This window comes from Phytophthora cinnamomi (assembly GCF_018691715.1).
Source record: "Phytophthora cinnamomi strain GKB4 chromosome Unknown Contig53, whole genome shotgun sequence".
Classification (NCBI taxonomy): Eukaryota; Oomycota; class Peronosporomycetes; order Peronosporales; family Peronosporaceae; genus Phytophthora; species Phytophthora cinnamomi.
In genome coordinates this window covers 310435-324571 of record NW_027150986.1, presented here as the reverse complement: position 1 = coordinate 324571, position 14137 = coordinate 310435, and the positions used below count along the sequence as shown (strand labels likewise).

The window sequence follows — 14137 nt, the reverse complement described above, 5'->3', positions numbered from 1 at the left end:
GGTCGCGCACACCGATTAGAACTTGACGTCCAGGTACTTGGCAATTCCGTAGCCCACCAGGCCGACGACCGTAGCGCCAAAGAGGTGGAAGCTGAGCGGGACGCCGAAAGGAGGCACTGGCGGAGTCGCGATGTTGCCCGGGTCCTCGTACAGCACCGTCTTCTTGTGCTTCGGGTCGCGGATGATCGCAGCAGCACGACGGCCGGCCACGAAGCCATCCTCGTGGAAACCACGGCCCAACCAGCAGCCAGACAGCGTGATACCCTCCTCCTGGATGATCTCGTCCTCCGGAATGCAGTCCGCTAGCAGGCGCGGGTGGTCCCAGCGGAAAGCTGAGATGGTCTTGTCGGCTTCGGGGCGCTGGCCCTCGAACTCCTCGTACGGGGTGATGGTCACGAAAACATCCTTCTTGCTGTTGAGGTGCTGGATGCGGTTCATCCAGTACGTCAGGATGTACTGGTCTTCGTTGCAGATCAACACGTTCCAACTGCTCCACACCTTGTTGGACTTGGGCAGAAGCGTGGGGTCACGGTGCACGTACATCATGCTCTTGTGGAAGTAGAAGCGCATCAGCGAGCGGCGCGCCTTCTCGCTCCAGCGAAGCATGTGCGCGCTCTCGTCGGCGTGCGTGGCCAGCACGACGTGGTCGCACTCGATGCGCTCGCCACCCTCGAGGATGACGGCCTTGCCGCCCTTCTCGACCTGGTCGACAGTGGCGTTGTACCGGACCACGCCATTGTACTCCTCCGTGAAGATTTTCAAGAAGGGCTCAATGTAGCCCGAGCCAATGTACCACCAGAGGTGCTTCGGGCGAGCGGAACGGCGACCCAGAGTGCGCATGATCACCTGCCACAGCGGAATGTACAGCGAGTTGGAGTGGGTTTTCAATGCACGGAGGAACTGCGTCACGGGCAGGTCCAACACGTCGTTCTTGGGCACAGTCCACAGGACCGACACGAAGGCCAGGAAGTAGTTGTGGAAAAACTCCTTGGAGTATTGGCCCTTGGCAATCCACTCGCGGGTTGTGATGTCCTCCTTCATGGGCATAGTCATGAGGTCCATGGTGAAGCGGTAGATGTCACGCAGGCAACGCCAGATGCGGAGATCGAAGAGGTTGAACACGCTGCCGTGGAACGGAGCGCGCGACGAGAACTGCAGGTCGCCCTTGATGTTGGAGCTCACAGTCAGACTCATAGGAATGCGCTTCTTGGTGGTTCCATCGGGCTCGGTAAGGCCGAGAGACTTGAACCAGGCCTTAATGTTGGGGTTGGAGTCGCCGAACATCATGAAGCCGATGTCCACCATCTCACCGTCGATTTCCATCTCGTACGTGTGTCCACCGAGAGTCTCGTTCTTCTCGAGCAGCACGACTTCGTGGCCATCCTTGACGAGGTGATAGGCGGCGGAGATACCGCCAATACCGGAGCCAACAACGACAACCTTCATCTTGGGTCTTCAGCAGGAGCAGCTATTGCAGGCACGCGTCCAATGTGGAAATGACCAACCTCGAGGCACGGCGCATTCTGCCAGCCAGCTTTTCGCCGGCGGATACGCACGTAGCGCAGTTGCTTCAGCTTCAGCTTCAGCATTCCCCCATCCGGGCAGAGCCCAGCCAGCACCACACGTTGAGCGCGTATCTAGTTGCATTTGCTGCCGGGCAAGCACAGCGTTTCTCTGGCAGATCGATAGGAGAAGCTGCGGGCTGGTGATACCTCCCCAGTCCGCCGGAAGACTGCCGCTGCAATCAGCGCCCACGGGTTCCGGGCACAACTCATTGGAACGCACTTCGATAGAGGCTCGCGAAAGTGTTACGTGACAACACACCAACACTCTCCGCGTTGAATTCACGAAAAAGGATCAACGACCTTTGTGCCTTTTGTCCGCAGTGGTTCGCCGTCAAGTTGGCGATGCCATCGAACGCGGTACATGTATCCAATTTCTCCGATTTGCGTGGGCAAACACGCGACGACGGCAAGGTTTCAAACGACGCGCCGATGAACCGTTCCATAGAGTTTTGCTGTTCTCGTGAACGGTGTTCACCCGTCCTTCCCACATCGGCCTATTGCACTCTTTCTGTAAGCTTCATCGCTTGAAACCGGGATGAGACCCCTGGTTTCGATTTATGTTGGCTGGAAGCTCGCAATGAGCCTGTAGTTGTGTTTTACTTGTGCTGCGCTTCCGGTGCTTGTCGAGTCCATCACTCGGCCCGGCACACTGACCTCGCCGATTTTACGCTTGCAGCACAACGGCTCGAGTGTGGTGCCGCAAGTTGACCCTCCGAAACACAAACCTTCCTCACATTCGAGCTTGCGCTCGTGCTCGCACATCGCCAAGTTTTGCAGGTCCTATCCACTTTGAAAGAGTTCGGCCTGGTTTCTGCATGGCTTGACTGTCAGCGTTTCTTTCGGTGTCGCCCCGGTTTTGAGTGCGTTGGTCGGTCGTAGACCCACGGAAATCACCAATGCGAGGGCGACAGCTGGGTGTTTGTCGATCGCGGCACGGCTTCGCTTGCTTGCTCGTGCGCCCGCTGGTCGATGCAGGTGCAACCAGCGCCCAAAGATCCGACACCGTCGGCAGCTAGCCGCCGATCACATGAGGACTAGCCCAACCGATCTCGACGGATACTCACTTACGGGTTTGTCGAGTACATGTACACACGAGCAAGATGCGTTGGCAGTGCGCGCAGGAGGAAACCTCTTTCAAGCGTGCACATTGGTAAAATGACAAGCGAGCGTCAGCTGTTCAGCAGCGCCAACGATTGTAAGATTGAATGGCAACTTGCACAAGACCCATGGTACCTTACACTTACAGTTTGTGTTCTAGGTTTGTTGAGATGGAGTGGCGCTCGGTTGGGGAGACGACCTTGCTGTTTGCGCGTGACCATCGACTATCTAAGCGTTTTAGAGCAAACAAAAAGGAATTACCAACTAAGATTATATCCACGACAAACTAGTGTCTCCGACGCGCATCGTTATCTTCTTGCACCTGAGTGGCGCTTGTTTCTAAAAATGCTTCGCCGTTTATCACAGCCTTGAAGAGATGCTTCGGTCAATTGATAGTCCGTGTCTGAAATTCCTGTATTTTCTGGTTGTGAGATCAGACCTCAAGTTGCCGTCATGGCTCATTGTGCGTGAATTCCCGATGAAGACTACAAGCTGGAGATTTCGTCAGAGCTACCCACTACATGTAGTGATACGACGGCCGTAGGTGAAGATGCAGCTGTGCGCGTTTTCGGTAGCCGACCATATCCACTGAGGCTTCCGAAACCATAAATGATGACAGCGATAACGAATAAGCCGCAACAACCGAACTTGAGTTCTAGACGGCAAAGAGACCACCGCTACCCGCGGTGCAGTCTAAGCATCTTGAGACGGTAGCGCGGTTGTCAACGGTAGACAGCGCGTTGCCGCAGGTGGCAGAACTCGACTTGGCTCCACAGCAGGGACAAAGCGCTTGAGTCCGTTGGTGGAAAAACGGTTCTCGACATCTTGCTGGGTCCGATGAAAAGGAAAAAAAGATAAACGACGCAGCGATACTCGAGTAAGACTCGACACTAGCACGTATACTTCAATGAGTGAGCTAGCCGACTCAGACACGCCCCGAAGCATACCCGTCGTGCCATCTTGCCTTTGTCAAATACCGCGGAAGCTCGAAGTTTACGCAGTAGCAACTACGCACATGACGAGTGGTCACAGTAATTCACCTGATGAACCAAATTCAAGTTCGCTGCTATATGCCAGCGCGCAACTTGGAATGTCTGGAACCGTGGGGCAACAGACGCGAAAGTATCTTTTGGTCACTTCAACTTGGCTATAGTAGGCGTAAATTTGGTATTTCGAAATGCTCAACTCCTTACAAACATCAAGTCAAACCTTCTAGCTACATCTGTAATAAACGCAGCTAGATCGCGGCCGCACCGTTTGATCCCTCTAAGATACGATTTTATCCCCCGAGGGGAACTGCGGCGAAGATTTCTTTCTGGAGCGTCAAGCAACAAGAGGAAGAGACAGCATGACCGTCGCGCACGGCAACTCCGGTACGTCTTCAGCCTCGTCGGGGGCGTCTCCCCCTGCTGGCCCCTCGCGGTCCTCCGTCCCTCCTTTAATTTCCCGCGACGACGGGCTCCAGCCGCCGTCTACAGACGCCGCAAATCTAACTTCCACTGGGTGGATCTTTTGTCTGTATCTGCTCAGCCGCGGGCGTCCTCGCGCTCCTGGAAGAAGAAGACAACGCGCTCAAGGTGCGTCACGACGTGGCGCATCGAACGCGTCTTGTTTCACCGCCGGGGGCGCTCTACTAACGTCGTAATTGCGTGTCAACACCCAGGCCCATGCCCTGCAGAAGCTGAACCAGGTGGTGGACCACTACTGGGCGGAGATCGCGGACGCCATCCCGCTGATCGAGGAGCTGTCGGAGGAGAAGAGCTTCCCGGACCGCGAGCTGGCGGCCTACGTGGCCTCCAAGTGCTTCTTCCACCTGGAGGAGTACGAGGACGCACTGCGGCTGGCGCTCGGCGCCGGCCAGTACTTCGACCTGAACGCGCGCTCGCAGTACACAGACACGATCATCGCCACGTGCATCGACAACTACGTGGCCGTGCGTGCCAAGGAGGACCCGGAGGCCGAGAAGGCGCTGGACCCGCGCCTCACGCAGGTGGTGGAGCGCATGTTCGAGCGCTGCTACGCGGCGGGCGAGTTCCGCCAGGCGATGGGCATCGCCCTGGAAGCCCGGCGACTGGACCAGGTCAAGGAGTGCCTCGCGCGCTCCACGGACGTGTCGGCGGCCCTGGCGTACTGCTTTGAGATCTGCAAGACGGTGGTGAGCAACCGCCACTTCCGCCTCAAGGTGTTCGAGGTCATGCTGGAGGTCTACCGCTCGCGCCCGACCCAGGAGTACGCTAGCGTGTGCCAGGTTTTGCAGATGCTGGACAACCACGTGGAAGTGAGCAAGATCCTGGACCAGCTCGTGCGCGGCAACGACCGTGACTGCCTCATCGCCTTCCAAGTGGCGTTTGACCTCAACGAAAACGAAAACCAGAAGTTCCTCATGAATGTATACCACTCGCTGCCGAGTCCGCCCGTCCCTGCTGCTGAATCAGCGGCAGACACGACCACCACAGCCGAGGAGGGTAAGACCGAGCCCCCCGCACCCGCACCCGTGGCTGTGCCCGCTACGCCTCCGCCACCGCCTGCTGGTGCGTGCGCCGATTACTGGGACAAGCTCGCCAAATTGAAGCAGGTCTTGTCCGGTGAGTTCCTGGTGGACCTGAAACTAGACTTCCTGCACAGCCACAGCGACTCGGACCCGCTTGTTATGAAGACCATTAAGACCGCCGTGGAAAACCGCAACTCGGTGCTTCACCACGCTGCTGTGATTGCACACGCTTACATGAACTGCGGTACTACCTCGGATACGTTTTTGCGCGAGAACCTGGAGTGGCTGGGCAAGGCCACCAACTGGGCGAAATTCACGGCCACTGCTAGTCTGGGTGTCGTGCACAAGGGCCACGTTCGTGAGAGCATGAACCTTCTGGCCCCTTACTTGCCGCAGGGCGGTATGACTACCTCCCCGTACTCGGAAGGTGGCGCTTTGTACGCGATGGGTCTTATTCACGCGAACAAGGGGTTCGCGGGATCGGGTAGCAAGACCACGATGGAGTACCTGCGCAATGCACTTAAGAATGCTGGATCGGACGAGACTGTGCAGCATGGCGCGTGTTTGGGTATTGGCCTGTGCGGCTTGGCCTCGCACGACTATGAGCTGTACGAGGAGTTGAAAACCGTGTTGTTCACTGATTCAGCGGTCGCGGGTGAGGGCGCAGGTCTTGCGATTGGTCTCACTCTGCTTGGTGCGGGTGGTGAGGGTCGTTACGGTGAAATCGTGAAGGACTTGCTGGCTTATGCGCACGACACGAAGCACGAGAAGATCATTCGTGGTTGTGTTATGGGTATCGCGCTCATGATGTACGAGCGCGAAGAGCAGGCCGACGCATTGATCGAACAGCTGACCCGTGACAAGGACCCACTGATTCGCTATGGGGGTATGTACACCGTGGCCATGGCCTACGCCGGTACGGCCAACAACACGGCTATCCGACGACTGCTGCATGTGGCCGTAAGTGATGTGTCGGACGACGTTCGCCGCGCTGCTGTGACGTGCCTGGGTTTCATCCTGTTCCGCACTCCTGTGCAGGTGCCTAAGCTGGTGTCGCTGCTGGCTGAAAGCTTCAACCCGCACGTTCGCTACGGTGCCTGTGTGGCTGTGGGCATTGCTTGCGCTGGTACCGCAAAGAACGAGGCCATCCAGCTGTTAGAGCCACTTCTTGATGACGCTGTCGACTACGTGCGCCAAGGTGCACTCTTGGCCTTGGCCATGGTTATTATGCAAGAGTCCGAGGGCCGCAACCCCAAGGTGGCAGCCATCCGGGCGAAGATCCTGAAACTGATTACCGACAAGCACGTGACCACGATGACCAAGATGGGTGCCATTCTGGCGCAGGGCATCCTGGATGCTGGTGGACGTAATGTAGTCATTTCGCTGCAGTCTCACACTGGTTTCACGAAAATGGCCGCCGTGGTTGGTCTGGCCATTTGGGCACAGCACTGGTTCTGGTACCCTCTCTTTAACTTCCTGGAGCTGTCCTTCCAGACGACGATGGCGGTTGGTCTTAACAAGGACTTGAAGCTTCCTCGCGGCTTCGAACTCACGTGTAATGCTAAGAAGTCAGCGTTTGCCACGCCCAAGCGCATGGAGGAGAAGAAGGAGGAGAAGAAAGAACTGGTGGCTACAGCTGTGTTGTCCACAACGGCCAAGGCACGTGCACGCCAGGCTAAGCAGGATGCCAAGGATAAGTCTGCCAAGCCCTCTGATGCTAGTGGAGACATTGTTATGGAGGAGAAGGAAACACCCGCCGCCGACGAGGAGAAGAAGGAGGAGGAAGAGAGCGGCGATGCGATGGAGGTGGATGCAGAGGGTGCCAAGTCTGCAAATGGAAAGAAGGCCGCAGTGGCCAAGGAGCCGAGCGTGTTCACATTTACGACGCCTGCTCGTGTGACGCTGGCACAGGAATCCGTAATTTCCCTGGACACAGCGCAGAGGTACGTTCCGGTGATGCACCCCGCACAGCGACTGGCAGGAGTCATCATGCTGCGCGACACAACGCCCGACGAGGCTGAGGATGTGGAGGCCGTGAAGGCACCCGCTGCCGCTGGCGCGGAAAACGAGGCGGATCCGCCTGAGCCGTTCGAGTGGGAGCCCCCGCAGTAGGTATGTACGTACAGGACAAGAGAGGCCTCACGCTGCGCGCAAACCGACATGGGGATCGGGCTTTGTTCATCGTCCTCTAACTCCGCCGTCGACGGAGCATTGGTAGCAGAAGGATGAGGTCAAGACCAACTGTGAGTGACACAGCAGCTCGAATATAATTTTTCAATCAAGCGTTCCTGCTTCGGGGCGAAGCTGCGTGCCCCACGGCGGCCATCCTAGGCACCAGAGATGCTGCCTGAAGTAAAATGTTGCGCCTCGCATCTTGCGAGATGATACCTTTTGATTTGCATGCGGCTCTCATCTTCCCTCATTTTAGGCCCTCCTCCCCCCTCCCAGTGCGAGCCAGGTTACGCAAGAATGCTGGATCTGTCGGACGACCTCGGTGGATCGGCGACGACCCCAATGCTGCCTGTGGGCGCCGGTGACCGGTTTGCGAAGGTGACAGGCCCGCAGATCGGACAACCGCTGCACCGAAAGCTGTTCATGTTCACGAGACCTGGGTGGCGAGCGTACCTGAAGCAATTCATGACCTTGCAGGAGGTCTCTGGTGCATTCGGAGACATCGGGCTGTTCCTACCGCTGCTCACTGCCCTCGCCATTGGACGCGTGAATGGCGCGCCGCAGATCGAGTTTGGCGCCGCACTGTTCTTCGCTGGAGTCTTCACGTCCAGCTTGGCACTTCACTTCAACGTTCCGATCCCGGTGCAGCCCATGAAGACAATCGCAGCCGTGGCTATCGCTGACAAGTTTCCTAACGAGCAGATTATCGCGGCAGGCATCCTCATGGGGGTCATTGTGGGACTGCTGGCGCTCACCAACGTCATCACGCACGCCAGCAAGGTCGTGCCGGTGGCAATTGTGCGCGGCATTCAGTTGGGCGTCGGGATCAGTTTGATGGGGAAAGGCTTCAAGGCCGCGTACGTCAAAACTACGAAGGTCGGGGGCGTGGACGACATCGCTGCTGTTGCCGCTGCCGCTGTTGCAGACAAGAGCAGCGTCGTTTGGTTTGGGTTGGACTCCGTCTCCGTTTCGCTGGTTCTAGGGGCTCTGTGCATCGTGTTCATCCGCAGCCGCAAAGTGCCTATGGCTCTCCTGTTGTTTGTCTACGGGATGACAGTCGCTGTATACCAATACCTCCGGCTACGCGACGAGCGCCACTTGCCGTCGCTAGCTCTGGGGCCGAAGTTCGTCGCGCCGGTGGTCCCGTCGACGCACGACTTCGGCCAGGCTTTCGTGTTCCTCGTCCTGCCGCAATTGCCGCTCACCCTGCTGAACTCCGTGGTGGCTCTCGAATCCCTTGCGGCCGAGCTGTTCCCAACCCACGACAAGCCTGCCGGCGTGCGTCGCGTGTGCTTCAGCATCGCCGGCGGGAATCTTCTCTTCTCATGGTTCGGCATGCTCCCGGTCTGCCACGGGGCGGGCGGTTTGGCATCTCAGTACGCCTTCGGCGCGCGGAGCAGCCTGGCGATGGTGATCCTGGGAGGCTTCAAGATGTTCTTCGCGCTGCTGCTGGGCTCCACGTGCGTGGCGCTGCTGCAGACGGGCATCTTCCCGGCGTCCGTGCTGGGCGTGATGCTGGTCTTCAGCGGGCTGAGCCTCGCCGTCGTGGGGCTCAAGCTCAAGCTCGACGAGGACGAAAGCGAGCGCGACGCTGCGCTGCTGCTGCTCGTGACGGCCTCGGGCTGCCTCGCATTCAACACGGGCGCAGGCTTCATGCTCGGCTTCGGCGCCCACGTTCTACTTCGAACGCTGCGGCACTTCAACGTCAAGTAGGTATTAAAATAGCGGTTTGCAGAGGGGATGTCGCTTGAATGTACGTGCGGCGTGTGCCACACCGCCAATCCGCTTCTGGCTCGGAGCCCAGTCATCGATCGTCCACAGACAGATTGGTACCCGCTTCGTCTATTGCGGCGTGGAGTGCGTCTGTCACATTAGGGCGCCCCGGTTGGCGCAGACCCCGTCACCCCCTGCCAGTGTGTACAGCCAACCTTCAAAGGTAACAAGCGAGCAGCTCCCAATCCCGGCGGAGAGAAGATTCGTTCTCGGTCTCTGAGCCAGAGCGGAGAGAGTCGTCGCGCAGCGAAACCAACCGATGGCCGGGGAGCGCGTGGGCCGCAGCTTCGAGACGCAGCGCCTGGTGCCGCCCGCGCAGCGCCCGCCGAGCGCCTACGACGGCTACGAAGGCAGCTTCGACGGCCGCGGGGCCGCCGTCGGTGCCTTTTCGCTGCTGAACGGCGACCGCGCGGGCTACGGCGCCACGCTGAGCCGCAGCGTCAAGGAGTCGCCCCGAGACCTGCCGCCCTGGCCGCCCTCGGTGGCCATCCCCGTGTCCGTGTCGGCGTCCAACAAGCTCTCGAATTGGCAGACCTTCTACCACTTGCTGTCGTTCATCACGGGCACGGGGATGCTGTGCCTGCCGCTGGCGCTCGTGGAGATCAACTGGTACGGCGTGCTGCTGCTCGTCGCGGCGGCGGTCGTGAGCGCCTACACGTCCAAACTCCTGGTGGACGCGCTGGAAACGGTGCGCTGGCTGAGAGGCACCAGCGTCTCGTTCAGCGACCTCGGACACGAGTGCTTCGGCGCAGCGGGGAAGGTGGTCACGAGCGTGCTGGTGCACGCGTCGTTTCTGATCCTGTCCACGGGCTACTTGGCTCTGGCGTCTTCGTGCCTCGTGGATGTGCTGGGACTTCAGTTCGGCACCGTCATGGTGCTGGTGGCCGTGTGCGTGTGGTTCGAAGTGCTGGTGCCGTCGCTTAAGACGCTGGCAGTGCTGTCGGCTGTGAACGTGGCCTTCAGCTTCTGGATCGAGTCGGTCATCCTGGGCGACGCCATGTACCCGCTCAAGCAGATTGCGCTGGAGCATTCGGATTTTGTGTTTGTCACGCCTGACCTGTCGAACGTGACGATGATGGGGAGGCTCTCGTACACGTTCTCGCTGCTACTTGGCGGCCTGTTCGGCCACTCGATCATCCCTACACTGTACGACGCGATGGCGGACCCGAGTCAGTGCAGCTCCGTGGTGGCTCGCACGAAGCTGGGGGCTACCGCGTTGTTGTATCTGCCCATTTGCTGCGTCACGTACGCCGTGTACGGAGCGACGCTGCAGGCGCCGGTCTTTTTCAACATGCGCAACGCTGTGGTGCGCAACCTGGCCATCGTGCTGTACAGCATCCACTTGCTGCTGTCATACACGATCACCTTGTTCCCCCTACAGCGCGCATTCGAGCGCTGGATTGTGCAGCCTCCAAGTGGAAGTGGACGAAGCAGCCCAGTGGAAGCCGCAGCAGCAGCAGGAGCGCTGCCATTTGTGACCTCTAGCCCCGCGGCAACCGGTGACCAGGAAGGGAGGTGCAGTGGCGTGGAGACCACAGTGCGTGTGCTGTGTCGGAGCATTTTGGTGCTCACCACGCTCTTCCTGGGCTATTTCACGGCGCCCAGCACGCTGGACGTGTTCGCGTGGATGCTCGTGCCGACGGCGTTGCTGGCGCTGGTACTCCCCTCCGTCTTCTATTGGCAGCTATGCAGCGAGGACGCCACCCGAATGGACCGCATCGCCACCGTGGTGATCAGCGTGGTCGGTCTCATCACCGCGTTTTGGAGCCTTGCAGTGATCAAGTGTTAGTGAATTGCGAGCGGCAGTAGTTAGTAAGTTAAGCAGAAAGCAGAAGTAAGCAGTCGCAAATGTACCAAGCAAGTAAGTCGCGAGGGTCGAGGCACCAGCGCTCCCCTCGCTGCCATCAAGCGCAAAATGCCGAGTACTCTCTTCTTGGCTGAGTGGTCGGTGTTGCAGCCAACTTCAACCTACCTCCACGATTTCATATCTCATGTTCCATTACACAGATAACCTACGAAACACGATGCCGCGTTCGGGATATTTTCGGTCGCCCAGGTAGTGCGAAAAGGTCCACCGACTCAGCAAGCAGGAGATATAGTAGAGCCATGGCCATGGACGCCATCGCGGGGGTCAAGAACTACCTGGAGAAGATCATCTCGGACCCGCAGCTAGAGGGGATGAAGGCGCTGCTGCTGGACGCCGACACCAAGAGCGTGATCAGCATGGTCATGTCCCAGTCGCACATCCTGCAGCGCGAGGTGTTCCTCGTGGAGCAGCTGGACGCCGCGCACGAGCCCATGCTGCACCTTAAAGCCGCCGTGTTCGTGCGCCCCACGGCGCGCAACGTGGAGCTGCTGCGTCGAGAGCTCAAGGCGCCCAAGTACGGCCGCTACCACCTCTTCTTCTCCAATATCCTGCCGGTGGAGGCGCTCGAGAAGCTCGCGGAGGCCGACGAGAAGGAGGTCGTGGTGCAGATCCAGGAGTTCTACGCCGACTACCTGGCAGTCAACGACTCGCTCTTCGACTTCGGGCTGCACAACTCGCTCCAGCTCAGCGTCAAGATGCCCACCGCTCTTCCCGGAGGGGCGCTGCTGTCGACAGCGACGGCAGGCGTCCTGATGACAGACCCTGTGGATAAGACCAAGATGACGCCTCCTCAGCTCTTCCAGAGGAGCGTGGAGGGACTGCTGTCTGTGCTGCTGTCGATGAAGAAGAAACCTGCGATCCGGTACGCTAAAGGATCGGAGGTGGCGGAGAAGCTGGCGCGCGAAGTCTCGGCGAGGATGCAGCTGGAGCAGGACGGGCTGTTCGATTTCCGACGACCCGAGGTGACCCCGTTGGTGTACGTGCTGGATCGCAAGGACGACCCTGTGACGCCTCTGTTGACGCAGTGGTGCTACCAAGCGATGGTCCATGAACTCCTCGGACTGCACGAGAACCGCGTGGACCTCCGCGACGCACCTAATGTTCGCAAGGACATGACGGAACTGGTGCTGTCGACGACTTCGGACGATTTCTTCGCGCAGCATGTGCACGCCAACTTCGGTGACCTCGGTATGGCGGTGAAGCAGCTCGTGGACAAGTATCAGGCCCAGACGCAGACGCACGAGAATATCCAGTCCATCGATGACATGCAGCGCTTCTTGGAAAATTACCCCGCCTTTAGGTCTCAGTCGGTGACTGTGTCCAAGCACGTGACTCTAATGGGTGAGTTGGCACGGCGTGTGGAAGTGGATGGACTCATGGATGTGAGCCAACTGGAGCAAGAGCTGGCATGCGGTGACGACCACAATGCACACTTCCGTGACGTGGTGGCTAAGTTGAAGGACGCCCAAGTGAAGCCGATTAACAAGCTGCGACTGGCAATTTTGTACGCTTTGCGATACGAGACACACAGCTCGGTGCAGTTGAAGACAGTCAAGGAGCTGCTGGCGGCCCCGCACGGAGGTGGCCTGTCTTCCGATCGTGTGGCATTGATTGATGCGTTCCTGAAGTTTGGAGGACAAAAGGCTCGCCAGGGCGATTTGTATGGCGATCGCGCAGGTCTCAAAAAGTTCATGCGCGCCGTCACGCAGGGTGTACAAGGCGTTCCCAACGTATACGCACAACACGTGCCGCCACTGGCGATGAAGCTGGAGCTAATTCTGAAGGGTCAACTGCTGGATCAGGAGTTCGGCGTTGTGAACGGAGGTGCTGCTGCGTCATCATCGACCGACTTTGGCGGAAGCAACGGGGTGAAGCGTGTGCGCGATGTTATTGTGTTCGTGTGTGGCGGCGTTACCTTCGAAGAGGCGATGAAGGTGGCTGAGCTCAATCAAAAGGCGGCTGCGTCGAACTCAGGCCAGCGTATTCTGCTTGGTGGATCGTGCATTCACAACTCAAACAGTTTCCTCGAAGAGGTAGCAGCGGCGTACAATTTATCGCCGCTCCACGGACATGGCGGTGCGAATGGCAACTGGAACTACGATGGAAAGAAACTCTAGACGCATCGTCGTTTCAACGGCAGTAGGAGTTGAAGAGAGAGAGTCGAGCAGACAAATACGAAGCGAGGTGGCACTTAGCTTGAGATAACGAGCAGTAAGGAATGTGTATTTCTATTCGGGCGAGCCATGGATCCGTTTGGCTGCTAAGCTAGGACGAGACAGTGATGCGCTCGTAGGTGGCATGGTCGTCGTCGACGTTCGTGCCGTAAAGATCAACGTACATCACCTTGGGGATGAAGGCGAGCGAGTTGTTGGTTTGCACGTAGATCTTCCAGAGGCGCGACTGCACGCCGTTGATCGTGGTTTGCAGGATGACTCGGCCCTTAGCATCGACGTAGAGCAAGGCAGGGCGACTGGGCAGCGCGTTCAGCGTCAGCGCGTAGCTGGTTCCGACCGCCTCATCCGCAACAGGTCCCTCGGGCTCCACAGCCTTGTGCGAATACCCCCAAGCCATTCGACGCTCGATCATTCCGGTGGGGTTGCTGGTGGGGTGGGCCGTCCAGCCGAAGCTCTGCCAGTTGATGTCCAGCGGCCACTTGGGGTCCAGCTCGTGTCGCTTCTTGTCGCGGAAATTGGCCGAGTACACGACGAGCTGTGCATTCTTGCTGCGCTCGAACACGACTACGCGGTCTTGGTTCACGGGCAGGTAAGCTGGCCACAGCGGCGTTTGCGGGTGGGACGACTCGGTTGTGCACTGGTAGTCGTGGTCCGGGTACTCCTCGGTGAAGTAGTGCTTCTCGTGGCTCATGCTGCTCGGTGGTGCGTCTGGTCTGGAGGCCGCTGTTTCGGGAATGACGCACTTGGTGTGCGGCGGTTGAGCTTGTAACGGCGCGAGCTCACTACGATGCCGGAATTATCTTGCTGCCTCGCAGCAGTGCTCGGCACCAGCAAAGAAGTGCTGGCGGCAGGCAGCTCGGATTCAGCATGAAGTCAGCTTGTCGCTCGTTGTGAGCCCGTGGGCAAATGTCGCTTCGAGGTGACGTTCGTACGCCCCTGATTGGCACGCACAGCTTGAAGTGCACTGCTGTACGTGCACGTTGCTGCTCTCTTTTGG

At 58.7% G+C, this 14137-nt stretch overlaps 6 protein-coding genes across 6 annotated transcripts; 4 read left to right on the top strand and 2 right to left on the bottom strand.

Annotated features, from left to right (window-relative positions):
- Window positions 1-15: 15 nt before the first annotated feature.
- IUM83_00095 (L-amino-acid oxidase) lies at window positions 16-1446 on the bottom strand (the record flags this gene model as incomplete). The annotated part of the gene is made up of 1 exon (XM_067923834.1): window positions 16-1446. One exon carries the CDS (start codon window positions 1444-1446, stop codon window positions 16-18), a length of 1431 nt encoding a protein of 476 aa, XP_067788972.1.
- Window positions 1447-4011: 2565 nt separating this feature from the next.
- Window positions 4012-7266, top strand: IUM83_00094 (putative 26S proteasome non-ATPase regulatory subunit; the record flags this gene model as incomplete). The annotated part of the gene is made up of 3 exons (XM_067923833.1): window positions 4012-4036; window positions 4194-4240; window positions 4327-7266. 3 exons carry the CDS (start codon window positions 4012-4014, stop codon window positions 7264-7266), a joined length of 3012 nt encoding a protein of 1003 aa, XP_067788973.1.
- A 357-nt stretch (window positions 7267-7623) lies between these two features.
- On the top strand, window positions 7624-9039 carry IUM83_00093 (Sulfate Permease (SulP) Family; the record flags this gene model as incomplete). Its single annotated transcript, XM_067923832.1, has 1 exon — window positions 7624-9039. One exon carries the CDS (start codon window positions 7624-7626, stop codon window positions 9037-9039), a length of 1416 nt encoding a protein of 471 aa, XP_067789240.1.
- A 319-nt stretch (window positions 9040-9358) lies between these two features.
- On the top strand, window positions 9359-10888 carry IUM83_00092 (Amino Acid/Auxin Permease (AAAP) Family; the record flags this gene model as incomplete). Its single annotated transcript, XM_067923831.1, has 1 exon — window positions 9359-10888. The coding sequence occupies one exon, from the start codon at window positions 9359-9361 to the stop codon at window positions 10886-10888; it is 1530 nt and encodes a 509-aa protein (XP_067788978.1).
- A 317-nt stretch (window positions 10889-11205) lies between these two features.
- IUM83_00091 (Vacuolar protein sorting-associated protein) lies at window positions 11206-13083 on the top strand (the record flags this gene model as incomplete). The annotated part of the gene is made up of 1 exon (XM_067923830.1): window positions 11206-13083. The coding sequence occupies one exon, from the start codon at window positions 11206-11208 to the stop codon at window positions 13081-13083; it is 1878 nt and encodes a 625-aa protein (XP_067789239.1).
- Window positions 13084-13231: 148 nt separating this feature from the next.
- Window positions 13232-13831, bottom strand: IUM83_00090 (DUF4833 domain-containing protein; the record flags this gene model as incomplete). The annotated part of the gene is made up of 1 exon (XM_067923829.1): window positions 13232-13831. One exon carries the CDS (start codon window positions 13829-13831, stop codon window positions 13232-13234), a length of 600 nt encoding a protein of 199 aa, XP_067788831.1.
- Window positions 13832-14137: the final 306 nt, after the last annotated feature.